At 51.0% G+C, this 25,500-nt stretch overlaps 12 protein-coding genes across 12 annotated transcripts; 6 read left to right on the forward strand and 6 right to left on the reverse strand.

Annotated features, from left to right (window-relative positions):
* Positions 1–24: 24 nt before the first annotated feature.
* BJY04DRAFT_229529 (uncharacterized protein) lies at positions 25–2,940 on the forward strand. The gene is made up of 4 exons (XM_073719085.1): positions 25–371; positions 419–2,515; positions 2,562–2,731; positions 2,783–2,940. The coding sequence occupies exons 1-4, from the start codon at positions 84–86 to the stop codon at positions 2,838–2,840; spliced, it is 2,613 nt and encodes an 870-aa protein (XP_073568853.1). The 5' UTR covers positions 25–83; the 3' UTR covers positions 2,841–2,940.
* Positions 2,941–3,238: 298 nt separating this feature from the next.
* On the reverse strand, positions 3,239–3,682 carry BJY04DRAFT_220636 (uncharacterized protein; the record flags this gene model as incomplete). Its single annotated transcript, XM_073716918.1, has 1 exon — positions 3,239–3,682. One exon carries the CDS (start codon positions 3,680–3,682, stop codon positions 3,239–3,241), a length of 444 nt encoding a protein of 147 aa, XP_073568854.1.
* A 1,100-nt stretch (positions 3,683–4,782) lies between these two features.
* Positions 4,783–5,505, reverse strand: BJY04DRAFT_220637 (uncharacterized protein; the record flags this gene model as incomplete). The annotated part of the gene is made up of 1 exon (XM_073716919.1): positions 4,783–5,505. The coding sequence occupies one exon, from the start codon at positions 5,503–5,505 to the stop codon at positions 4,783–4,785; it is 723 nt and encodes a 240-aa protein (XP_073568855.1).
* A 669-nt stretch (positions 5,506–6,174) lies between these two features.
* pin1 (peptidylprolyl isomerase ESS1) lies at positions 6,175–7,056 on the reverse strand. Its single transcript, XM_073712096.1, has 4 exons — positions 6,976–7,056; positions 6,505–6,905; positions 6,337–6,453; positions 6,175–6,283 (listed from the first exon to the last, which is right to left on the reverse strand). Exons 1-4 carry the CDS (start codon positions 6,976–6,978, stop codon positions 6,274–6,276), a joined length of 531 nt encoding a protein of 176 aa, XP_073568856.1. The 5' UTR covers positions 6,979–7,056; the 3' UTR covers positions 6,175–6,273.
* A 144-nt stretch (positions 7,057–7,200) lies between these two features.
* On the forward strand, positions 7,201–8,143 carry BJY04DRAFT_194622 (DNA-directed RNA polymerase II core subunit RPB9). The gene is made up of 4 exons (XM_073712097.1): positions 7,201–7,424; positions 7,475–7,646; positions 7,794–7,883; positions 7,932–8,143. The coding sequence occupies exons 1-4, from the start codon at positions 7,345–7,347 to the stop codon at positions 7,974–7,976; spliced, it is 387 nt and encodes a 128-aa protein (XP_073568857.1). The 5' UTR covers positions 7,201–7,344; the 3' UTR covers positions 7,977–8,143.
* Positions 8,144–8,866, reverse strand: BJY04DRAFT_194625 (mitochondrial 54S ribosomal protein uL14m; the record flags this gene model as incomplete). The annotated part of the gene is made up of 4 exons (XM_073712098.1): positions 8,680–8,866; positions 8,542–8,626; positions 8,266–8,487; positions 8,144–8,216 (listed from the first exon to the last, which is right to left on the reverse strand). Exons 1-4 carry the CDS (start codon positions 8,692–8,694, stop codon positions 8,146–8,148), a joined length of 393 nt encoding a protein of 130 aa, XP_073568858.1. The 5' UTR covers positions 8,695–8,866.
* Positions 8,867–8,904: 38 nt separating this feature from the next.
* BJY04DRAFT_194629 (SET domain-containing protein) lies at positions 8,905–11,422 on the forward strand. The gene is made up of 2 exons (XM_073712099.1): positions 8,905–9,320; positions 9,381–11,422. Exons 1-2 carry the CDS (start codon positions 9,210–9,212, stop codon positions 11,154–11,156), a joined length of 1,887 nt encoding a protein of 628 aa, XP_073568859.1. The 5' UTR covers positions 8,905–9,209; the 3' UTR covers positions 11,157–11,422.
* A 748-nt stretch (positions 11,423–12,170) lies between these two features.
* On the reverse strand, positions 12,171–14,229 carry mrh4 (ATP-dependent RNA helicase MRH4). The gene has a single exon (XM_073719086.1). It carries the CDS (start codon positions 14,195–14,197, stop codon positions 12,293–12,295), a length of 1,905 nt encoding a protein of 634 aa, XP_073568860.1. The 5' UTR covers positions 14,198–14,229; the 3' UTR covers positions 12,171–12,292.
* Positions 14,230–15,059: 830 nt separating this feature from the next.
* Positions 15,060–19,720, forward strand: bud4 (putative GTP binding protein (Bud4); the record flags this gene model as incomplete). Its single annotated transcript, XM_073719087.1, has 5 exons — positions 15,060–15,149; positions 15,201–17,426; positions 17,562–17,958; positions 18,024–18,724; positions 18,777–19,720. 5 exons carry the CDS (start codon positions 15,060–15,062, stop codon positions 19,374–19,376), a joined length of 4,014 nt encoding a protein of 1,337 aa, XP_073568861.1. The 3' UTR covers positions 19,377–19,720.
* An 803-nt stretch (positions 19,721–20,523) lies between these two features.
* BJY04DRAFT_105196 (uncharacterized protein) lies at positions 20,524–21,216 on the forward strand. Its single transcript, XM_073708010.1, has 2 exons — positions 20,524–21,045; positions 21,094–21,216. The coding sequence occupies exons 1-2, from the start codon at positions 20,741–20,743 to the stop codon at positions 21,119–21,121; spliced, it is 333 nt and encodes a 110-aa protein (XP_073568862.1). The 5' UTR covers positions 20,524–20,740; the 3' UTR covers positions 21,122–21,216.
* Positions 21,217–21,261: 45 nt separating this feature from the next.
* On the forward strand, positions 21,262–22,086 carry BJY04DRAFT_194635 (uncharacterized protein). Its single transcript, XM_073712100.1, has one exon. The coding sequence runs from the start codon at positions 21,312–21,314 to the stop codon at positions 21,564–21,566; it is 255 nt and encodes an 84-aa protein (XP_073568863.1). The 5' UTR covers positions 21,262–21,311; the 3' UTR covers positions 21,567–22,086.
* Positions 22,087–23,951: 1,865 nt separating this feature from the next.
* On the reverse strand, positions 23,952–25,329 carry BJY04DRAFT_220644 (uncharacterized protein; the record flags this gene model as incomplete). Its single annotated transcript, XM_073716920.1, has 3 exons — positions 23,952–24,469; positions 24,580–25,210; positions 25,282–25,329. The coding sequence occupies 3 exons, from the start codon at positions 25,327–25,329 to the stop codon at positions 23,952–23,954; spliced, it is 1,197 nt and encodes a 398-aa protein (XP_073568864.1).
* Between the last annotated feature and the right edge of the window lie 171 nt (positions 25,330–25,500).

Here is a 25,500-nt window from a genome sequence, read left to right on the forward strand (position 1 = left end):
CCTTCATCCGCAACTCACTTTTCTCGAAGCTTAACAAGCTTCATATACCGTGATTGACTGTCGATGAGATAACTGTTGACGCAATGCCGAAAGTCATCAGCTACACCCCGCCCTGGCTTTCGCGCCCGTCCCCCGGCGCCTCTTTGTTTTCGAGCTCAACGCCCAAGGATCCTGGAGCTTTAACGACCACTAAGAAGAACGAATATGTCGGGCCGTCGCGTACGATCGCTCGCAGGGGAAACGAAGTGTTTACCGTCGTCGACAACCAGATCCGTTGGTCGAGCCTCACGCGGTTGAAGGACGATTGGCAGCAGCGCCAAAGGTCGAAGGCTTCGGCAAAGCCTGAGGATGATAAAAGCGTGCCTTACAGAGTATGTCCAAGAACAGCGCTGCAAGCCGCTGTACTAACAAACTACAGACTTTAACAGTTTCTGTTCACGAACCGATTCGACAACTTATTCCTTCCCCGAACGGGGCCTTTTTGGCCATTGTCGCAGACCACACTGTCTTCATCGCTGTGCTCCCAGATTCCTCGCTTTTGTCAAACACAGACACCGACGCCATTCGCCTAAAAACATACCAGCTTGGGCCGACAACACATGTCATTCCCGAATCACCGGTGGTGTCGGCCTTGTGGCATCCGCTTGGAGTCTACAGCAATCTAGGGGGGTGCATCGTGACCGTGACTGAAGATGCCGTCGTGCGCCTATGGGAGCTGGACCGGAACAACCATTGGTCTTTTGATCGGCCGGCGTTGGCCGTTGACCTTCGGAAGCTAGTTGATGGGACGTCCTCGGATCAGGACTTTGCGCCCTCGGGTTTCGGGAAGAACAAGGGTTTCTCCTCAGACTATGTTGATATGGAAGTTGCCTCGGCTCGTTTCGGCGGCGTCGGGAGTGAGCGGGAGGATGCGTGGGCTGCGATGACTCTCTGGGTCGCGATGAAGCCTGGCGACCTCTATGCGCTGTGTCCACTGCTGCCCTCAAAGTGGAGGGCACCGTCGGCTGCCGTCCCATCGCTCTCTGCTGCAATTGTTCCGAAGTTGTCTGTCCTAGAAGAAGATCCTATCGACTATGCGGACCAGTTGGCAGCCTCTCGACAGCAGTATGAGTGGCTTGCAGAACTCGATAATCAAGAACCCTTACAGATCATTCCGGGTTCTGGAACTGAACCCGAGTCGGAAATTCTTACACGCCCCGCCAGCCTCAGCCCAATCCCCAAGCTGCAGGGTCCGTTCCGCGTAGATGTCGGGGACGACCCCGATGACCTGGATCTGTGTGATCTGCATATTATTGCCGCCAAGGCAGACACCGATGCTCTGATGCTAGGCGAGGATGATCAACTGACGATAGACAGCGGGGACGACAAACTCTCCGCTACCGTGATTTGTCTTTCGTCCTTAAGCGGCAGGGTCTATATCTGTTTAGAGGTTGAAGGCGTTGAAGGGCAATGGCTCCCGAAGACGAGGAAGAACTCATTCCAAGTGCCTGAACACGACGGTTCCGAGCTACTATTGATTGAAGCACTAGACACTGTTACTAGTGGTCGCAACTCAAAAACATGGCCTGTGTTCACTCCCGACGCACATTCTCGGTACAGCTTCTTCGTGACCACCTCGCATGGCGTCGTTTCCGTCTCCCTCGCTTCGTGGATACCACGACTGGAGGCCGAACTGCAAGCGGAAGATACCGCTGGCTCAGGCTTGCGCTTACAGATTCTTTGTGAGGGCAATATCTCTGTCTTTGAATCGATCATTCGGGTAGACGAGGATGCCTCTGCCCACGATCAGTCCTTCCACCTCCCAGCGTCGCTGGTCTACCATGACTACGACATTGGTTACCTCTTACTCACCGCCCATGCATCTAGTGCATATGCCGCAGTTCTTGAGAAGCCGAATATCTTCCCTGCCTTTTCCCTTGAGGCCGGTGCTCCACCGTCGGATTCTCCAACTGTTCCTCCCCATCGTCCTCCTTACCAGGTTCCTCCAATTCTATATACCGATTCTCCTTTGGAGTTCTTTGTCGATAAGCATGTTCCTCACCGCTACCGAAACACGCTCAAGGAACCAGTTCTCTTGTCGCCGGCTACTCTAGACCTCGTTGCGGCTGCGCACCGAATTTTGTCCGCCCACACCAACGCACTCGAACGAGCTGCGTCAGACCTCTTCCGTCGCTGTGAGAGACTGCAGGGAGAGCTGCGGGATCAATTAGGGCAGGTCTCGGATGTTGCTGACCGCATCAGGGGTATTTCGAGCGAGCTTGGTGAGGATGGCAAACGGATAGAGGGGTCCAGAACCACTCAGGCCTTGGACAAGAGACTCCAAGCTACAAAGGACAGACAGGCGGAACTTGTGCAGCGTTACGAGGCCGTCCGAAACAAGGTTCTGAAATCCGGCGGCAGGCCCCTCAGCGAGCGAGAGTCATCATGGATTGCCGAGGTGGAGACTTTGTCAAAATCGTTCGACAACGAAAATAAGGAGCAAGAGGAGCAGGTTATCTTGCAAAGACTCGAATCTGTATGTTCATGCCTGAGGCTGTGGGATCATGCTAATAGCTGCTTAGGTCAAGGAGATTGCATCAGAGCTTCTCAACGAGGCCAAGTCTGTTGCGTCTAGGGTCTCAAGTCCTCCTACAGAGCCTAGTACACCTTCGCCTGGTGGCTCGCAACCCCGAATTCCTCGACAACTTCAGAGGTCCAAGATTACTGATGCAATGAAGATGGTGGAAAGAGAGTATGTACTCAAAAGTCGTTTTTGTTTTCTTACACTAACAATAATCTTCAGGTCTGCCGTCATCGAATCCATCACAACACGTCTGGCCCGTCTCAATACCATTGTATAATTTCGCTGGAAGGGGCCTAGTCTTATACCTTTATTTGGGTAGCATTCACATTCTACCACAATCTTTTAGAAGAAAACCAGCGAATAGATATACCATTCCACTGAAATGAACAGATATGCAATTGCGCTCAATTAATAGATATAACAACAAGTACGAATGCCTTCTCATACGCATATTTGGTCCAGCTCCTGCTATAGAAATCCCGATTCGACTCTATTCCCGCTACGCCTGGGGTCGTCATCATCCTGCGATGAACCACACCACTAAGTCTTGAACTTCCAAGCATCACGTCCAACCCTCCTCCTCGGCCTCCTAAAGCAGAACACCATTAGCAAATCTTGTCTTTCTCGTCATTTGAGATCAAACGGAGAAAAAAAAGAAAGATTGAAAGGCAAAACTCACTTATTCCTCACATCCGCCTTGCTAACAACGCCCATCCCCCCCTCCAAAACCTCCACACTACTCTTCAACACCGCGTGCTGCTCCCCACCCCTCCAAAGCCTCCACTGCTCCATCTCATCAGTAAACAACACAACCAGCATCCCCAGAGTCTCGCCGAGCGCAAACCTCCCGCTCTTCGCATCGTCCAGCACCTTACGCAGCCCGTCTTTCTTCAGCCGCGCGTGCAGGATCGCGTAGCAGTCCTCGCAGTAGGTGAGCATGTTGTGTGTTGTGTGCAGGATGCGCGAGTGGCACCAGGAGTCGGAGGGGCGCGGGGGTGGGATGGGGGAGAGCGTGAAGGGGGTGAGGAGCGGGGTGGAGGTTGGTTTTGTCGTGCAGGGGTAGTGCCATTCTGTGTGGATGCAGGTGCAGAGATATTTTGTTATGTACGTTATGCACATTTTGAGGGATGTTGGGTCGGTGTATAGGTAGATGACTAGGTGGGTGAGATGATGTACCTAAAGGTCGGGGTTGGGGTATGTAGGTGAGGTGGAATATGGGATGAAGGAGAGGCATGGCTTGAGGTTTTGGAGGGGTCTATATAGATCTTTACAACTTTAGTAGAATTGATTGTGGATAGCATAAAGAATAAAGAGAGGCTGAGGCTGAAACGAGTAGATAATGCAATGGTTTGAGTGGCGAGGTTGAACCATGGGTTTGTGTCTTTGTTGATTGGCCTCGATGGTGGACAAGAAAAGGGGAATAAGGAGGGGGTCTCGGTGATGAAAGCGACGATGACAGCAGATGATGGGGGCTTAAGACATCTTGGGGGTTAAAAGGCCCTCTCTTTGTACAACTTGTTTTTCTCATTGTGCTGGTGTATGGCAATGTCTGAGATAGGGTTATGAGAGCACGTGATCATGGTCCGGAGAGTGCGCCTCATCTGTTCATGTATACCAGGAAACGCGAAATTCAAGAGTTTTGCTATATCCTATGTCGAGGTATGTTACGTGAAATGGTAGCTACTTTAGTGGTTTGGTTTTGTTTGCCTGTGCGCGATATCAAGCCTGGGCGGACATACAAGTAACGATCTTGCAAGGCTTTGGGAGTCTCTTACAAAATAAGGTCACTAGTCCCTTGTTAGAGGTGGGTTTACTTGCTAGAAAATAAAAGGCTCTTCATTGAATCTAGTATACAAATTAGAATAGTGCATGAGCAGAATTCAAAGGACATGTTAGGCTGCGTTATTAAAGCTGTCTGCAGAGGACACCATGTGCGACTAATTTCTTAGCCAAAAACAAGAATAGTAAAAGATTAGCAGAAACATTGCACATTGCAGGATAATGTACAGGTAGAGAGAAAGTACATGCGACCTAAGATCCTCTGTTCTTCTATGGTAACAAACAACTGGCCTGAAAGAGAGCAATCCCACGACCCAAAACGTCAACGTCTTCCGGCGCTCTGTCAAAACCTCGAAACAGCGTATCCTGTCCAACAGAGAGTAAAGACACATAAGCAGAAACCAAGAACTGAAATCAAGATTCCATAAGCTTATCAGCTGTCAGACAACCATTCCATAAACCTCCCACACCAACTCCTCCCCACCCTCAACGCTATCCACAAATGCCCAGAACAACTCATTCACCAGATCCTCATAGCACGGAAGTCCCAACAACGGGATGCAATCCTCCCACTGCTTCATGCTGCGCGCGAAATGCTCCTGGAACCAGAATCCAAGCAGGAATGCATCCTTCTTATCAAGAGTCCCGTCGTTCTGGGCGATGTCGATCTTCATCTCGAAATTGTTCTTCATCAGCTGGTGATCTTGGTATTCGTTGTTGATATAGGCTTCCAGGGTCTGGTAATAAACCGCCGCCCATTTCTCATATGCTTTTCGCGAGATATTGATGGCGATACCGCCGAATGGGAGCTTGGGGGTAGGAGCGAGCGTTGGATCGGCGGTGGTGTAATCCTCTCTCCATGAAACGAGCCTGTCAATGGCGGTGCAGTGAGCGGCAAGTCGGGCGAAGTCGTCTGTTGGGCACATGAATTTGAATCGCTTCTGGCGCTCTTCGTTGATGTTGCGCATGGACCAGAAGCCCTTTGCGGCTGCGAGGCGGCAGTCGTCGAATGCGGCAAGAAGGTCTTCACCCATTCTGGATTTGATGTAGGTTGGTAGAACTAGGTGTTCTCTCTCAAAGGTAAGCATTGCGGGGACGGCGGAGTGGTTGATGGGGTGGGTGGGACGGGTGAAGATGGCAACGTATCCCTCCAGGTAAGGCATGGCTGGATTAGGATGGATGGAGGATTGGATCTTGGGGTAGCGGACAAGGGAATATGGGAAGGGGAAGAAGGAGAAGGGTAAAGGGCTCTTTTTCAAGATTGTGTTTTGAAAAGTGCACCATGGTGTGATGCAACCCGTGAATTGAGGATGAACCTACGGTGGTTTTTCACAGTGAATACTCCAAACGGTCTACAAAGACTACAGCCTGTTGAGAGTGGGGTAGTTTAAACTGCAGTGTGCTCTTGAGAGCACTTGGGTAGAAGGGAGTAAATTGGTGCATTCGAACCGGCGGATCAGATATAAGAGGTTACGCTGGGAGCTGGCTTAGCACTCCTCAAACACAGGTTTCGAGGTCCATTCACGGACTGTTTGGCTGTGGTTTATCCCATAAATAGAGGGAGGCTTCCTATATTTGCCATCTTTCGGATATAGTCTGTGTTCACTTACGCCGGCAACACAGCTGAATTGACAGAAATCCAACTATTTCAGTACCACCGAGTGGCTACCTTGCAGGAACTTTGTGTCTGTATGGAACAGCGCACCCGCGGTTCCATTCACTTGCTTTACGTTGACGTTCCTCAATGAGCGAGTGCGCCTGCATCTGTCAAAGTTCTATACGGCCGCAGGGTGGATGCTGGGCTACACTAAGATTAATGAGTCAAGAAGGAAAAGTCATCAGGCGAGGGTAGAAGGTTAGGCCTGGACCAATGTGTCTTTTCAAAAGATAGCTTGGTTTAAGTACATCAAATATTCTATTCTGCTCACAGATCATTGCACCCTTGAGAGTTCAATCGTCAGCAGTGGTCTTATACACAGCAAGAACAAACATACCGTTCAATTAGATGAAGACCAGACTGAGATGATACAATGTCGCTGATCTCGCCCGGTTGCAAAGCAAATGCAGCGTCCTCAAACTCTTTTTGCATTTCGCCGTGGCCAAAAAAGCCGCTAGACATGATTAGCTGGTAGAAACACAAAGGAACCACCAATCAAACGTACAGATCACCCTTCTTCCTAGCGCTGCTGCAATCCGATTCTGACGCAGCAAGATCTCCCAGCCGGATCTCTCCTCGCAAGATGCGCTCCTGGTGGCCTCGCAGAATTTCTCGCGCCTCTTCCTTTGAGCGGGTAATTTCCGCTTCCCTCCAGCTGCTAGGTCGTCTGCTATCCCTGTGCTTGACTAGAAGGTGACTGACGCGGATCTTGCCTTCTCCTTGACTCGCATCTGGGGTTGAGGCGGCTCCGCTGTGATACTTGGCCATGTAGACCTTGAGCGTTTCCATGTCGGTATCAGCTGGGGGCTCCCATCGCGATTCTCTAGTAGCGGGGTTGAAGTAGTATGGAAGGTTTTTGGAGTTCGAATGGCGAACCTCCCAACCTGCTGGAAGACCAGTGTTTGCCTGTGGCGCAAAGCAGATTGTAAGTTTGTTTGACGTCAAGATTGTCAGGGAGATAAGCATTAGAGCGTACCATATTTTCTATATGCTATGGGGCTCGTAAATGAGTGCGATTGATGTGAAAGGTTGGTTGTGAAGGTGTTGCAGCTTGATGATGGGGGAATCTGCAAACAATAAGATGACGCGGGGAAATGACAGGAGGAGACAATGCAAACTGACCAAACCCAGCAAACAGACCAAATCCATCGTGGAAAGTCGCTTTGAACTCCGCGCTTCTTTTGACTTCGTTCCAGCCTCATTTCTCGTTGCGACGATCTCTCTCTAGAGTCTACCTCGACTATCGCTAGATTTTGGCCCTTTGCTCAACTTGGTCTTCGCTCATATCCTGCTATATATCTACTGCACTTACGGCTCTTCGATCGTCCACCCGCCTCACACCGACATGTCCGCCAGTCCTTCTCCCTCCGCCGGTGGCGATAACAAGCAGAGCGATCAGATTCATTTCCGGTTCTGTCGCGAATGGTAAGTCTCGCACCATGTCTTTTACTGTAAGACCTTACTAACTCCTGCAGCTCCAACTTACTCTACCCGAAAGAAGACCGCGTCAACAATCGCTTGATGTTCACCTGCCGAACCTGCCACGTCGGCGAGCCCGCAACCTCATACTGCGTTTATCAGAACAAGCTCAGCAGTCAAGTCGGAGACACTGCTGGTGTGACCCAGGATGTCGGAAATGATCCTACGGTTTGTCTTCCCGGCTTCTGTCTGCTCTGCGGCGAGCATATTACCTGTTTCGAATGTGGATCGGCGGATTGAGTGCCGTCATTCGGTGTTCGAAAGCTTGAGAGGTTCGATGTGCTTGGACTTCCTGGCTAACATTTCATCTTCTAGCTTCCCCGTTCCAACAAGCTCTGCCCGAGCTGCGGTGAAGCTGAAGCTGTGTTCTTCCAGTCTCAACAACGATCTGCGGAAACCGGAATGGTGAGCATATGCGCCTGCTGGAGTGCGATGGATGGCTAACGATATCAGAAACTCTACTACGTCTGCTGCACGTGCGGAAACGTCTTCGTCTAGCGTCGTCAACTACTTATCCTCTTATCTCGATACCCATTATTGGCATTTACAGCATGTGCGGGGAGTTTTGGCGATTTTTAGGTCATCATGGGAAATTTGAATGAATATGCTCTATTGGTACAGATAGATATGTGAACGCCTAACAAAACGATTCGCTTCAAATGGTATATTATACATGCATCGGCGCCAGTGAGAGGATCTTAGACCATTGTCGTCCTCGTAGTTCCGTAGCTACGACTCCTGTACAGCATTAGAATGCGAATCATACGATACTGTAACCGCAACTCACCGTTCATTCTGGTTCCGATGGGGTCTCCGGACTTGTTCACCAGCACGCAGGCGTTGTCGTCAAACTTGACCAGGCTGCCGTCAGGCCTCTGCATCTCCTTCCGTACTCGAACAACCACAGCATGTCGAATGTCTCCGCGGCGGACTTTGTTGGCGATACCGGTGTTTCCGCTGTCGGCGCCAAAGCTTCGTTGTTTCTGGACAACAATCACGATCCTATCACCTGCGGGAGAAGTATGGTTAGACGTGTTCCGAATCGGCTGTGTAGGTTACGCACCGACGGTGGCTGGGCGCTTCTTTTTTAGGACGTTCACGCATTCGACGACGGCGGCCCCAGAGTTGTCGATGCAATTGAGCAGCGTCTAGAAGTGTTATTTCGAGACTACCATGGCTAAGACTTCGGTGAGCTACTGACCTTTAATTGAATCATGTTGACTGTATGTGCTGGTCACCTTAACCTGCAGGAACCGTTGATCGATCAACATCTGCGCTCCGAGAGATTTCCGGGCGGCAGGTTTCGCCGACATCCGACCCCGGAGCAATCGAGCCTTGCTGCTCAGGCAGGATTTGGTCATCGCTCATTTTAATGTACGAGTCGCATGGGCAACACAGCCGCTCCCGTTCTTTGTAGTCCATTCATCCCAACTAGCCCCCCCATTCTTCTCTGCTCGCCCTCTCCTCTCCCTTTCTTTCCCTCTCCCTCCTCACGGTCCTTAATTGCCTCACTCCCCCATTATGTCTGTCTCTCTAGAACTGGCTTCCCTTGTGTCATAATCCTCTTCTTCTTCGCTCTTTTCTTTACCCTATATCTTGCCCTTCTTTTCTGTTCTTTCTGCTTTGTTCCCCTTGGCTGCTCAACTTCTTTGCGACCGGACAATTGGCACCACCACTTCAACAACGCGGTAATAATTATTGGATGGGACCGAAGTGATCGAGTATACTGCCATGCCATCCTCAAAGGCCCGGTCCAGTCCCTCTGTGGACCGGCGCGACCGTCTTACGCTGGACAAATTGGCCAGCTATGACGACGTCGCAACGGATGCGCTGGTTGACTGTGTAAGCCTCTTCAGCAACAGGCAATTTTATAAGCGCACGCTGACTGGACAATCCATAAAGGCTTATTTCTGGACAAAAACCCGCAAAAATCGAACCAAATATATCGCTCTCCGCGGCATTGCCGAAGACACAGTGGCGGAGATCCTCCTGCACAAAGTGATTGTCGCGAAGGATGCGATGGAAGGCGAACGAAAAATACTCGACTTGACAGGAATGAAGCGGTACCTCGCCAAACTCTCAAACGATCGAGAAAAAGATTGGTTTCGAAAGCATCTTCGAAAATATATACAGATATATCTCCCCGACTGCCCCTTTGAGGTTACGACCACCAATCGCTATACAATCACCGAACACGAAGCCGCAATCTGCGCTCGGAGGTTTATCCCTCAGGGCCAGGAGATCAAGTATTTGAGCGGCACTCTAGTGCCGATGACTAAGGAGGAGGAGCGAGATTTGGATCTGAAGAGAAAGGATTTCAGTATAGTGGTGTCTAGTCGGAGGAGCACACCGTCGTTTTTCCTGGGGCCCGCTCGCTTCGCGAATCACGACTGCAACGCGAACGGACGGTTGGTGACTCGAGGCACTGAAGGGATGCAGGTTGTCGCTACTCGAGACATCTATATTGGCGAGGAAATCACGGTTTCCTACGGGGAAGACTATTTTGGCAATGACAATTGCGAATGTCTCTGTCTCACTTGTGAGCGGGCTGTCCGAAACGGGTGGTCCCCAAATGCCGATTCTGAGCCACAGAGCAAAGCTTCCACGCCAGAACTTTTGGCGACCGAAGTGTTTCTCACACCGAGAAAACGAAAATCAAACGCGGACACCGACTCCGACACCTCACCATCCTCGTCGCCCCGCAAGCGGGGCAAATTTACACCTCGTGGCTCAAAGCTGCGCTCTCAAGTGTCTCTCTCTGAAGAAGTTGCAATCTCGATTGAATCTGACCCGGCTCCTGCCATAGCAGGTATCAACGAACCTCTTAATATGAAAGACAATGCCCAGTCTTCAGGCACCGATTCTGAATCTCTCACTTCTCTCACGCCCGATGATTCGCAACGATCATCTGCTTCCACCACCGCCACCTCGATTTTTGAAGATGGCATTGCGAAAGCTCAGTCTAATGTAGCGCCTACTTCCATCCCGAAGGTCGGCATTACTGTAAAGGAGGAGCTTACCCGAGCGTCCACCTCTGCCTCAGTTACTCTCAAAGTTGAGGGCCGCACTCGGTCTTCTCGTGGCAAACTCACCACCACAGCAGTGACAGCCCACATTTTAGAATCACGCGCAGACAGCTGCGCAAGCGATACCTCGGATTTTTCCCAAGCAGGAGACAGCCCCGACGTCATCAAAAAGCCGCGAAAACCTCGCACCAAAAGAGTGTTCATTACCGTCGAGCCGGAGTCAACCCTCACCCGAGTCCCTGGTGATTACACCAAAACCCCGAAACTACTCTCGCACCCATACGACCGCTGGGTTGAGTGCCACACGTGCAACGCCTGGTTTGTGCAACAGAATTCCTACCTCACCAAGCGCGAGTGTTTCCGCTGCGAGCGCCACTCCAAGCTCTACGGCTTCCGCTGGCCCAAAACCGACAGGGAGGGCCCTCATGACGACGAAGAGCGCGTAATGGACCACCGCGAGGTGCACCGCTTCCTCTATCCCGAGGAAGAAGCGCTTATCTCACGTAAAGGCCGCGGCGTCAGCTTCGGCATCACCCCGACTCCGGAACTGTCTGACATGCGGAGTGAGACGCCGGACAGCGAGGCGTTAGACGAGCAACGAAGCACGAGGGTAACGAGACGCCATACCCGCGCTCTGCGGATGACTATGTAATGACTGCAAGATATCTTATGACCGCATTTGGTCTTGGTGGAGTTTGGGTGGCTGCTTGGGCCTTGAGGTCGGCGTTTAGGAATCAGGAATCATGGGTGGTTATAGGGAGCTCACCGGGTCTTTTATCCCGTTCTAGGTGTTGCATGGCCATGCCATGACTGGCTTGATTTAGGGTTTTACTTTTTGTATTTATATACTTTGTATCATTGTCGTGCATGTGGCATCATTTAGAGTCGTGGACTCGAATACATATACATCTATCGACCTATCATCTACTAGTCTCTTTCCCGGAGTTTGAGCAATAGCTCCTGTTTCTGCAACTTTATCTCTGTATACAAAAGCACCACGAAAGATAAAACGAGATACAGCTGCATCGCGCACGTGTTGCTCTGGCCCTGGAGTTTCCCAACACCCCCTGCTGGAGCACTGGAGCAACGGTGCTTGACTTGACTCCTCGGGGAAATGTATTACGGAAGTGTAGAAATGGATAATCAGCAGGGCTGTTTTGCACTAGGCATGAAACTATCGACAGTTAAAGCCCTACCTCCTACTTCGTGAGCATTTTGATTGGTGCATGTGGCTGGGAATATATCCTTGGTGATAGTCAGCTATCCATCCATGGTTCTGCAGAAATATATATATTCTTTCTTGGTCCGACACTGTTCTTTGATTTTTTTTTTTTTTTTTTTTTTCCCTTTGCGGGGGTTAGCCTAGGAACAACCTTATGCGAGGATTCATTTTCTTTTGGGCTGTATTTTCAATTTATCTTTCTATTTGGCGTGGTGTTGGCTGTGGGATTGGGATTGGGATTAATGGGTGTGTTGGATAAGTAACTGGTTTGAGAGATCGCTGTAGGTTCTGGGTGGTCAATATTATTCCGGGTGTAATTGGTCACCTGTTCATGCGTTTAGAGTCTAGGTATGCAATATGATGTAGATTATGAGATAGGTGATGGTATATATATATAGTTTGATATGATATGCTATGAATATTGTACAGCCATGTCTAAAGCAGAGCAGACCACATGGGTATTCTAAAGATGCATTAAGATGTCCGACGCCAGTGCAAGAACTCCAAGACCGGGTCGTGAGATAAAATTACAGTATTTATGGCAAATAAAGCAAGGCAAGGCAAGTCTAGATGAGAGCTTGGCCTCTGAACATGCCTTCGCGGACCTCCTTGACCACGTCCTTGCGGTCCTTCTTGCCGACTAGCACGACGGCTCGTCCACGCTTGCCCATTCGCCCGAGACGGCCGAGACGGTGGATGAAGTCGATTGTTGTGTGCGGGACGTGGTAGAGGATGACTGTTCGGACGGCGAGGGTGTCAATGCCTCTTGATGCGATGTCAGTGGTCACGAGGACCTTTGTGTGAGGGAGAGTCCGGTCGGGACCCTTCTTTTCGTCACCGGGCATGATGAAGGGGATGGATGTGTCCTCGCGCTTCTTCTTGCGGGCGAGGATGATTTCCTCGGCTGTAGGAGGGAGATGCGGTTCGGTGAACTCGGCGAGGATTTCTTTCTGTTTCCTTGCGGACGAATCGCGGTTGAGCGAGTGCGCCTCGATGCCCTTTTGTTTGAGGAACTGTGCGACTTCGTCGGCTTCCTCGCGCTCGTTGACGAAGACGAGGATTTTCTTGACCTTGGGCTCGCTGTAGCGGTCGAGGGGGGTGCCGGCGTCCATGTCGCCTCCTTTGCCGATGGACCAGATCACGTCGGCGCAGGCGAGATTGCGGTTTCCGCGGTAGGGATCGCGTTGAATGTCGACGACGCCGAGTTGAACTCGGCGAGGAATGGCGTGGAGGTTGGGGGTTGTGAGGCGCTTGATGTTGGGGAAGCGCTTGCGGAGTTGGTTGTCGAGACTTCGGGGGATGGTGGCGGAGCAGAGGATGAGTTTCTGAAGCGAGGGAGCGACCTTGCTGATGACTTCTTCTGTAGTTGGCATGAATGAACGGTCCATGAGCGAGTCGGCTTCGTCGAGAACGAGGTGACTGACGCGGCTGAGGATGTATGGTTCGGTTTTAGCGATTGAGGCGAGGAGATGGGGGGTTGAGACTAGAATGTCGATACCGTCGGGGTTGAAGAGGGTGCTCTTAATGCGGCGAGGGGTCAGATTAGACGAGATAATTCCAGACCTGTATTTGATAGTATGCGCGAGGGCCTTGACTTTCGCGCCTACTTGAGCGACCAACTCTGCTGTCGGGACCAGAATAATTGCTCTCGGTCTGGCCGCATTCGAGGGCGGAGGGATTTCTGGCTCGATGTCAAGGTCGAACGCCTTGTTCTTTGCCTTTTCTTCCATCTCGAGTGCTTTCTGTTCCTCCTCTCTCTTTTCAATCTCTTTCTCCTGCGTCTCCTGCCGCTTAACGGCGTCAATCACAGGTAGCAGATAAGCGAGAGTCTTTCCTGAACCAGTCTCGGCAGCCAGAAGGTACTGAGCGAACTGAGGCTCTTCGTTGTCCTTCAATTTGGCCCGGATTTTCGGAAGAGGATCCTCGAGCAGTGACGGAATGGCGACACGTTGAACGGGGGTAGGAGCGGCATCGATGATGTTTGGGAGGGCTTGAGAAAAGATGGAATTTCGGACGATGGGGAGAAGAGGAAAATGATCGAAGCTCGTAATCTCGGCAATTTTCTCTTTGATCGCATTACGACGGCCGTAGGACAGAGGCGATAGTGTAGTTTGCATCTTCAAAGCCTTGTATAGCGGACTTTCAGACTTTGCGGGCTTTTCATCGGAATCTCTAGAGCGCCTGACGGCAGCTTGAGATCGCCCCTTTGGATCGTCGTTTATCCGAGCCTCAGTCTGATTCATGTTGGGAAAGGGGCCAGGTCTGCCACGATCGGAACGTTTGGGCTTGAGGGAAGTTCTGGCGACATCTCTGGAGAGGGTTTTGCGAGCAGCTTGACGGCGCGTGCGGCCTGTGGCAACTGAACGAAGCTGTGCCCCGACTGATGGAATTGGGGCTAATGATGACTGAACGCGGCAGAACAGACATACTGACGGTCTGAGGGGCAATGAGAGCCCGCTTAGCCTGTTCATTGTTGATGGGATGGAAAGCAACGAGAAGAGAGTGGTGGTAAAGTCTCGACCATCTGTCTCGCGACAGAAAAAAGATCCAAAGGGGAAGAAGCTTGGACCATCTCGGGCTAGGCCAGATAGGGTTAGATAAATCGGGAAGGAGTGTCAGGCTGTCAGGCTCTCAGGCGCCAAGGCACGATGCTGTCACATAACTTGGATTGTTGCTGTGGGAACTGCCGCCACCCAAATGTCAACACATCCTCGAGGCTCCTCTGCACTCCATCACTGCTCCACGAGCCCAGCTGTGGTCGTCTCCATCAGGTCTAACTACTTAACCGCTCCCTCTCATCTCATCCTCATCCCCTCCATTCCATCTCATCCCCCATTGACGTCGTTGTCTTTGTCCCGGTGGTGGTGGCATGCCTTTTGCTTCTCTCTCTCCCCCCTTGTACTCCCCCTCCCCATTTGTCTACGACTTTGTTCCCATCTCTTCTATTTGACTTGCATAGTCCCTCGTTATCGCGCGTCAACTGCACGAGGTGGAGTGACATCAAGAAAACGTTCGAAAATAACTGAATTAACGACCCGACAATCACTTGCACGAGCTTCCCTTTGTCTCTTGTTGTTACGAGTCTATGAACTACACACCTACTCGGTGGAATTGAATTGACTGATCAGACCGTTGGATATCGAAGATCTCGGAAGATCTGACGTCTGTTGTTTTTGTTTATCGGAAACAGGTATGGGCGCGTTCTCCGCAAGGGATGCTGGACCCAATGTGAAACAAGATTACTGACTCAACCCACTTAGCTTGTTTTCCTTTGTCTTCCTCGCCGTTCTTGCTTCTGGCTTCTTTGGTTACTCCTCTTCTTCTTCTGTAAACATGGGTGGCAGCACCGGACAACGGCCGCTCTCAGAAGTGAGCCCTATGGCCCAGCGCCGAAACTCTCCAATCTGGAATCAGAACACAAAGGTACGTCGTCTATTTCTAGCCTGCGAGCAATGATTTAACAATCTTCAGCAGTCTTCGAAGAACGTCGAATCATCACCGTATGAATCTCCGTCTTCAACGCGTTTATTCTGGCAAGGGCGTGATTCTGGGTCTCCATATCAAAAGAGCTCAGAAAACCACGCACCATACGATCCTGAGCTTACCTTTTCCACCTCAAAAAGACCATCCCTCGAGAATCTGAAGCGCGCCTCGCGAGTCAAGAACAATAATATGTTTCGCGACTACAACCAAGAGTACGACCCCAGCAGCGTGTATGTTCCGCAGAGACCGCTTGCGATCACTCGCGCTTCGCCACAGAGACAGAGCCAAGTCGTAACCACAAATCGCCCCCAGAGCCCCGACAAGGCTCAGATCGGCCCTCGACCTCCGTCGCCAAGCAAGGACCAGGTACCACCAGCGAAATCCTCGTTGTCACGCGCCAGCAGGTTCGGTACTAAGGACATGGCTTTCGACCCGGAAAATGAGATCTGGTCCGATATTGACGGTAGTCGCTACACCAAGAGTGTCACGTTTGATGCCGCTCCTCCCCAAGTTAACGAATATGAAATGACCACGCCTGACCCCTCATCTATTGCCTCTGAGTCTCGCGATGGAAGCTATGACTCGGAAGAGGAGGAAGGGGACATTAGCTTTGATCGCGATTCCTCGGTGGACCGCGATGATAGTTTTGATGCATCCTTAGAAGATCTTGAGAAGACCCCGGTCGTCTTGCCGGAAGACTGGCGTTTCATGAACCCAGACTCGGCTGATAACTCACTACTAAAAGAAGATGAGGACCCTTTCACGAGCGAAGGGAGCCGAAGCCCAGAACCTCGGTCCTCCTCGAGACAAGAGGGCCAAACAAGGCACTCTCGCGTCGAGTCCCTTGACTCCAATGGTGATAGACGGCCTCTTCCCCCCCTACCAGCCATACAAGGACTATCCTTCGCCCAGCGCACGTCTCCCGATAAGCTTGCTGCAGCTTTTGAACTCGGTAGCGGTGGTCAGCGTGTCCTACCAGCACCTCCGGCTCCGGCCTCATACACCAAGTCCGACATCTCTGGAGTTGGTCGAGGCTCTATGTCACTGGAAGATCGATTGCGCCTGATGATGATCCAACGAGAGGAGCGTGAGAAGACTGCCGAGCAAGAGACCCCGAAAGAAGCGCCCATACAGGAAGCGAAGGCTGAGCACCCCGGCTCTGATGAAACGAAGGAGGAGAAATCAGCAGAGAGTGACGAGGCAACGCCAACTGTTGAAACAACTGACATGTTCTCTCCGCCACGCATTTCGCGAGATTCTATCCTTCGTGATCTGCGCCGAGGCGACAGCTATGTGGATGATTCCTATGAGCTGTCATCTGAAGGCAGTGCCAGCCCTCGCTCCTATATGAATTATGACCCTGATGTCCCCATTCCCTCTCTTGAAAGCGGTAACGATAACGAGTATGAAGACGACGACAGTGACACAAACAGCGTCATTGTCAAGCAAGAGAAAGAGGATGATAACGACAACCTTTATGACATTCCTGATTATTACGGAACGATTCCATCCAAGGACTCCTCCTATCGGGATCTGAAAGACCTGAAAAACGAAGATGACGAGAGCCACTATTCTAGTAATTCAATGGAGGAGATCTTCTCCAAGAGTAATGGCTCTGTTCCTTCCGAGGCCACTCCAGTTCCGTCCGATCGAGTTGAAGCACAGCTAGAAAAAGAAATATCACCCGAGCCCCAAGAAGACACTCAGCAAAACGAAGTGTCGGCGCCCAAAATGACCGCCATGCTAGAATCACTTCGTCGCCCAGTCACACCTGAAAATGCTGAAGATATTTCTCCGCCGTCGACCCCTGACTCCGTGATTCGCCACCCAGTGGACGAGGAGGTCAGCGACCTGGAAGATTCTGCCGATGAAAGTGTCCCTGAACCCATCGCAACAGTCAAGGCTCCTGGCGGGGCGCTGAAAATCCGCCCGTCACTGACCCCTGCAGACGTTGAGCAAATGGCTGCTACTCGCCGCAAAGTCAGTGGTCAGATTCCCCCGCCAAATCTAGAGCCCGAAGAACCTGAAGTCGACAATACCACAGCCGCTTCCCCAGAGCTCGGGCCTGAAGCTCTGTCACCGGAAACAAAGCCTTCCACTGACGTCCCACGAAAGCCCAGCTTTATGAAACTCGACATTCCATTCAGTATTCAAGAAGACGAAAGCCTCGGATATGGATTGGACAAGGAGTTTGACCGAGTCATTGAGTCCCAAAAGGTTGCGTTTGACCTAGCCCTATCCCAGTTGCATTGCTCAAAGGCCCCACACAACCAACCCCGAGAATCCCTTGCACCCCGCACAGGACCCATAGTAAAGCCCTTTGCATCTGCTGACCAAGCTATCTACCCACAGAGAGGCTACCTCATGAGACACAACACCAAAGTGATTGTCGCGAGTAGCCGCCCGGAAGAGGAACCCGTTCCCACCCCGACGACCGGCGAACCGTCTGCAGATGCACGAAACTTGAAACCCGGATCCCCGCAGCGCAAAGTCAGCCAGCAAACTTGGACAACGGTCCCTTGGAACTCAGGCGCTCGTCGCGCAAGTATCCGTACCCCCTCTGGTGCTATCCGTAAGAAACCCGTTGCTGGCCCGGTTCCTCCGTTGCCTGGTCAACAGAGTGCTGCCCAAGAGCCTCCTACCCCTGTTGAAGAAATCGAGCCCACAGCATTTGAAGATGGCGAAGAACGTGGTAGGCTCTTTGTGAAGGTGGTCGGACTGAAGTACATGGATCTTCCGCTCCCTCGAGGTACGTGCCGATCTAGAGTATGGTGCATCGCATGCATGGATACTGACTTTCAACCTTGGAAACAGGAGAGAGATCTTACTTTGCGTTAACCCTTGACAATGGCTTGCACTGCGTTACTACTGCTTGGTTAGAGCTCGGAAAGACTGCTCCAATCGGTCAGGAATTTGAACTAATCGTGCAGAACGATCTCGAGTTCCAACTGACTTTACAAATGAAGGTGGATGAGGAAAAGTTCAAGGCTCAAGAGCCCGCACCATCTGCATCTCCCTCCCGTCAAAAACAATCAACGTTCAGCAGAGTGTTTGCTTCTCCACGGAAGCGCAAGGAGCTCGACATGAAACAGCAGTTAGCATCGCAGCAGAAGAAGCAAGACCCTAACGCGGCAGTGTGGGAACGCCTGCGATCTGTTGTCGCTCGGGATGGTAGCTTCGCTCGAGCCTACATCGCGCTTAGCGACCATGAGAAGCATGCGTACGGCCGACCGTACACAGTCGACGTGGCGTGTTTCAATGAGTGGGCTGTCGATGACACACCAAGCAGTGTGAAGAGCAAGAAGAGCACCGCCAGTGGCATGTCGCAGCGTCGCCCCCCATACAAGATTGGTAAACTGGAATTGCAACTTTTGTTTGTTCCTAAGCCTAAGGGCACTAAGGACGACGACATGCCGAAGAGCATGAATGCTTGTATTCGCGAGATGCGTGAGGCAGAAACTGCGTCAACACGCAGCTACGAAGGCTTCCTCTCGCAACAGGGTGGTGATTGTCCTGTGAGTTTAATGGACTTGTTATATTTCGTTACACTGCTAACCTACAACCTAGTTCTGGCGGCGTCGCTTCTTCAAGCTCCAGGGTCCTAAACTGACTGCCTACCACGAGACGAGCCGACAACCCCGCGCTACGATCAACCTGGCCAAGGCTGCAAAGCTCATTGACGATCGCAGCACCTTGACACAGAAGGAGACAACGGCGCGGGGAGGCAAGCGGCGCAAGTCTGCGTTTGCGGAAGAGGAGGAAGGATACATGTTTGTCGAGGAGGGATTCCGCATTCGCTTCGGCAACGGCGAGGTCATTGACTTTTATGCCGACAGCCCTGCCGATAAGGAAGGGTGGATGAAGGTCCTCGCGGATACTGTGGGCAAAGGGCCGAGTGGAGCCAACCAGGCTAAGCCTTGGACTGAGCTTGTCCTCAAACGTGAGCGTAGTGTGAAATCGACCCGGCGAGAGACTGCCGATCGATTTTCCAACTTTGGAGCTCCTCCTCCACCTGCCAAAAAGGACATCCCCATGGCACCTCCTCCCACGGCGCCGGCGCCGGCTACAAACACTGCTCCTCGCCCACGACACAAGCATACGCAATCTCAGCCTGAAGTTCGCAGCGCGGAAACTCGGCGGCAGAAAGCTCGTTCATTGATCTTTTAGTGGAGTCTTTCTGGTGGCCCCGTTGTGTTATTTTCTATTTTCTCTTCTTCTACTTGGGGCGTTTTGTTCTGCTTCCTTTCTTTCTCGTCTTGTTCCCCGTCTTGTACTCTGGAACAGATTACCGGCGTCGAGCAAGGCGGATCTCTAGCGATGTATTTGCGTTTCATCCTGCCGTACATTAATGATACATAGCGCCGTTCTCTGAATTAATCAGTGTTTCTCTTCATCGTCGTATCCTGGTGTGCTCGAGTGTTCTCTGTGCCTCAGGCTCCTATCAGACTCGGGTGTTTGCACCTTCGTTTGTGACTAACCATGACCTCCATGTATGATTGGCAGCCGCGGCGACTCTCTGGCACTTGCTGTATTCTTAGGTACTATCCTGATCTGTAACCTCCATCTCGGCTACTGGCATTCCGTTGTTCCTCTCCAATAGCAAGTTCACCACTAGGGAAGCGGAAATCGGACCGACAAGTACCTATATAAAATGTATCATAGCGCGAGAATCTGACTCTGTAGACATGTAATTGAGTTTTGCTGTGGAGGTTGAGTTTGACTTTCAGAGGCATCAATTGAGTTTGTTGTTGAGCTTGACGAATTTGAGTTTTGACTTCGAGAACCGACCGCGATGTAACCTTGACTGCCGAAGATGATAATGATTGGACTGGAATTGCTCCCTAGACTGTACCGATGTTGGAAGCTTCTCGGAGTTGGTGGCGTAGGCGTGACGGAGACCAGGTTTGTTAGGACCTTGGAAAACAACGGGCGTGTCTTGAGTTGTTCCTGAGCTATTCCTGACCCTACCACAGAGAGCGAACTCTGATGGTTTGTTTACTTTTCTATTCCTGGAGCGAATTCTGTGATCTTTGTGCCGTTTCTGAAGGGTTGAAGTCGGGGGAATTAGCTCTGGTGGCAGCTGTCACATCGGCCGATCGCTTTCTGCAGCGAAAGCTTAATTCCTGGTGCCACGATCTGATTGGACAGTTCCGAGATAGGCTTTCCGAGTTGAGTCAACAACAACTATACCTACCTACTACTACCAACTTCCTTCCTCGATCACCATGATCACCATGAGCACATCGACGCCAGCCTCGAAGGCATAAAAGCCCGCCCTTTTCCCTCGCTGCTGCGCTCCTCATCTTGCCTCCTACACACATTCTTATCTCTTATTCTTACTCTTATTCTTATGCCTATTCTTACTCTGTAGCTCATTCTTACCTTCCTTTTCTTATCTCCCCTATCCTCGTCTGGCTCTTGTCTCTCGCTGCACTTTCTTCTCTTCTCCTCTTGACTCCGCCCCCCACATTTTCTTCTTCTTTTCCGCATTCGCCTTCGTCTTCTTCATTCTCTACCTCTTCAGGCTTTGCATGGTTGGGTTGGTTGGGCGGGCTTGGGGACACTTCGTCCATCTTTTCTTTCTTTTTTTCTTTGTTTATCTTTCTTCCCCTTTTCCTTATCCTCGTCTGGCTCTTGTTTCTCGTTTATCACCCTTCTCATCTCCTCTTGATTTCGATCCACTCTACACTCTCTTCTTTACGCCTCCGCCTTCGTTCTTCTTTCTCTACCTTTTCCAGGCCTTGCATCGTTGGGCAGGTTGGGTGGGCCTGGGGACTATGTCCATTTCTTCCTTCTCTTTTCTTTTCTTCGAGTCTTCTGTGGTGGTTTGTTCCAGGTACGTCACCCTTCCCTCATGCTCACACCGGACTAACATTCCGACTAGGCACCACTGTTTCCTGTTCTTCACATGAAGACGACTCATCAGGCCCTGGTTGGGAGGCAGGGACGGGCCTGGGATACGGGTGATTCAGTGTGCTAACCTTCGTCTCATCTTCTATCGTGTTGTCATCCTCCCATCATCGTCCCCTTCACCATCGTCCCCTTCACCATCGTCCCCTTCACCATCGTCCCCTTCCTCCCCTATCATCCTGCCCTTCCCTCATGTTACCCTCTTTCACCTTCACTCTATTCTCTTCCCTTTCCTCTTCAACCCTTCGGGGTTACACTTCCCTCATTCGTCTATCAAGTCTATGCTTGCATAGAGATAGACGATCAGGCCCTGGTTGGGAGGCAGGGACGGGCCTGGGAAAACAGGTAAGTCTCCCCCTTCCTGCCACCGGACGAGGTTATTCCTCCGATGGTTACTGCCACCGGACTGGGACTGGTTCTCCTCCGGGTCCCTGCGGGGCAACTTAATATGATCTCTTCACCTTGTCTGCTCGCTAGCGGGCGTAGATAGAAAGACAGGCTCTGGCTGGGCGGTTGGGATGGGCCTGTGGACAGGTAAGTCTCTTCACAGGTAAGTCTGTCTACAACTTGCTCTGTGTTTTCCGTCCTCAAGCTCCTTGATAGCAGCCTTTGTCGTTGACACTGGTCTGTCTGGACGGGTTGCGCATGCTACAACTTGCTTTTCGTTTTGCTTTCGCATTTGCATATTGTCATCGTGTCTTGATGGGACTTGACCCCCGGATAGCCACACTCCCCTGTGCCCCCTGCCCTGCCGCTCTACGGAGTTCCATCTTCCCCCCCCATTCCCCATTCCCCTATATTACCCTTCGGGTCGACCTTTAAACTTGCATTCCATGCCTTGGTTGGGTGGTTGGGCGGGCCTGGGGTGTTTTTACATCTGCTCACACTTTGGGGACGTCGTAGGCTTTGTGGGGTGGATTCTATGTAAGTGGTTTGCTTAGAACTCGTGGCTAACGTTTCCTTTTAGGGCTTTTCGGGCTATTTTCCATGCCTTGGTTGGGTGGTTGGGTCGGGCATGGGATAACTTTTTCATGTAAAGAATATGGTAAGCCAAGTTCCATTCTTGGTGTGTCTGCTATGGAGTAGTGTAGGTTGGTAGTTGAGTGTTGGCTAATATATGTCTTCCACATGTCATCATCTCGATCATCTAGCTTAGGCCCTGGCTGGGCGGTTGGGACGGGCCTGCACACTTGATCTTTTCTCTTCTCCTCTTTCTACTTCGACAATCTCCATTCTTCGGTGAGTGGATGGGCGGGCATGGATCGTTTGTCTCTCCGTCGTTGATGGTATGTTCCCTAGTAGACTCTCCGCTACGTAGTATATGGTGAGCTAACGAGGTTCTATGCGGTGTCTCAAGTAGCAAAGGATCCAGGCCGTGGGTGGGAGGGTGGCTGGCGTGGATTAACTAATACTCTCCTTGCCTATCTACCAATTAGCACATTCAACATTCTCATGCTCTGGCGGGAGGCAGGGACGGGCATGGGAGCACGTGGAGGGAGGGTTGGGGTAAGTACTTGACCCTCTTTTGTTGATGCTGAGTGGTGCTAACGAGCGTTTACCATCAATGCATGATTATGCTATTGTGCAACTGTTTTGTTTCATACATTCCCTGGGGGGTGGTAGGGACGGGCATGGGAGCTTGAGAGGGGGGGAGGGGTGGGGTGAGTACTTGGTTCTTATGTGTTATCCTTCGCCTCCGAGTAGGGCTAACTTGGAGTACTGATTGCACTGTGTAGGTGGCAGATTCCGGTAGTTTGAGGTAGTGGTGTTAAGTGCTGCCTCCTTAGGTAGTCGTTTGAGTCTGAGTAGGGGTAAGCCAACTCGGTGACATGCAATGTCCTGTTTAGATCGCTGCTTATCGTGTAGAATAGTATAGAGTGGGATAGAATAATGATATAATGATTGAAGTCTGATCCATCTTCTTGCATTCTTATCTACTATCCTCTCTGTTGTACATAAGAGTAGCTGCAACGAACCAGTCACCTACATGTCATATGTATATATATATGTATATATATATATATACATATGTAATTTGGAATCCACCCCACCACCTTCCTATCGTCAAAAGACACTTGCAGTATACAACGCCTCTTCTCAATCGCACATCCCGAAATCAAAGTTTATCTATATCCTACGGCCATCTATCCCCTCTCTTTGATCGTCAAGTAGCGTAATAAAAGAGCTTCACACCTCTAGTAACTTCACGAATCCAACACAAAGTCCGCGAAACTAGGGATCGAGTATAGAACCGCACCATCGCTGACCTGGCGCCAAGGCACCTTCTAAGGGCAGTTGAATGGGAGAATTCACTTACCGTCTTTGTTGAATATGGTTCTTTTTTCTTCTAGAGTGTCCCAAAGGCTGCAACGCCGTCATGGACTGGAGTCTCAGCGGGTTAGATTGAGTGATATGTTTTCGCTACAGAAAGCTGATGGAAGAAGGTATGCTTCCCTTCTGCGCTTGAGGGGTGAGTCCAGTTGAGCAATGTGACATGTACGAATGATTAAGGAAGGGGACAAACGCAATGTGCTTTTCAGAAAGTGACTCAAGGGGTAGAATTGAAGTGCAGGTAGTGTAAAAGTCCTACGCTACGTAGTAATATCGTATAGCTTGATCTGAAATCATACTAGGGTAGATTAAAATCAGGAAGCGACAATTTGATTATGAATAAGGAGTACAAGGCGAGGCGATACTGATACTAACTATAAAAGACATGAATACCACAAGGCACATTCAACAAAAGTTAGAAGTAACAGACAGGAGGCCCATTCAGGGGCAGAAGACTGAAAGTAAGGCCAGGAAACTTCGGTTCTCTTTCTCGCCGTCTTTTTAAACAGACTCCTTGTCATCGGGGTCGTCCATAATAGCGAGTGCCTTACCAATGACATATTCCTCCGGATCTGCCACGCCATTGCTGACCCACGTGTACACGGTCATTGGGTATTGGATCATGAGAACATCACGACCGTCAAGCCTGGCGCTGGGGTCGAATACGTCGAGCCCATGTTGATAATCGGCTTCCAGGCTCGGAGACTTATGATGAAATTTGGGCTCGAGCTCGTGGATTGTACGGAAGCTGATGGTTGGATTCTGCGAGAGCATGTAAATGACTGTGGTTGAAATATTCATAAGAATTGCACCCAGCTTAGTCGCTCTTTCGGACGGTTTCTCGGTTGGTGCGAGGAGGCATTTGAAAGTCTTGTCCTCTAGGATCTGCTTGGCCAGGGAATGGCATTTTGTTTGCCGGCGAGTCTCCAGTTTCTCAGCGTAGTTGGATTGGACGTCGTACTTGTTGTGGCAGAGCCGGACTGCGATGTTGCGCCACAGACGTGCGTACCCTTTGTCAACTATATATAAAAAGCGGTCGATTTAGCACTCCTGCAGGGTAAAGATTATCTGTCCATGAGGGGTAAAGCCTTGCCTTTTTCGAACTGGGTCAGAAAACGCTCCAGCACACTGCCGTCAGATGAGACCTCCTCGAATGGCGTCTTTTCTGCTTCGGCAGGGTTTGCCTCGGCGTACCAGAAGGGGTGGTGAAAGAACTTCTCAATAACGTTCTTGATCAGGTAGGCACTCGCAAACCTCACCAGGATGTTCTTCCTGTGCCCCGGGTTCAGACGAGAGACCAGGTCATCGAAGTCCTGCAAACAATAGTCGTCCAGGCTGGAGACTAGTTTTTTCTTCTGCGCGCTTGTCAATGGCGCCTGGGTGAAGTCTCTATAGCAGTTGTTGAATGCAAATCCTTCAACATCCTCAATTATCGTCCGCCAACTTTTTGACCACTCGCCCGGCAGTGTATCATGCCAATTGAAAGCATCCTTGAGTAGCTCGTTTTCATTCATCAAGGCGGCAATAGTTTCGGCCAGCGACTCATGTCGTTTCTCCATGAACTTGATCTGGTCTTCGAGAGGGGCGGTTTCGTCGTGCTTGGTTGACAGAAGACCCATAAGGGTAAACCTTGGTGGCAGACGCTCGGAGCTGGGTTCGACGCCCGGCTGCTTTGGAAGTGCCTTGCCGTTCTGGTCAGCCATAGCAGCTTTCGACTTCTTTGTTCTGGAGCTCGGGGCGTTTCGCTTTTTTGCAGCTTGCTAGTTGAGCACGACCAAAACCGTTAGCAAGTCCATCCAGAATAGACAGACATGTGAGGGATGAATCATACCTTCTTTTTGATCCCGGCGGATTTGGCTTGGAGGCGAGCAGACTTCATGCTGACGGGGAAGAAAAAGGGAGGGAAAGAGCTTGCGAGAGGAAGACAACGTCTCTGGAAGGAGGGGCGATGGATGTACTTATCCGTCCAGCGTCTTTGTGCGTTTGATCTGGTCCCAACAGCGGCTTTTCTTGATTCCAATTTCTGGTCCTTTGTGCCGAAACAGGAGGA

Source organism: Aspergillus karnatakaensis (genome assembly GCF_047715665.1).
Source record: "Aspergillus karnatakaensis strain CBS 102800 unplaced genomic scaffold BJY04scaffold_41, whole genome shotgun sequence".
Lineage (NCBI taxonomy): Eukaryota > Fungi > Ascomycota > Eurotiomycetes > Eurotiales > Aspergillaceae > Aspergillus > Aspergillus karnatakaensis.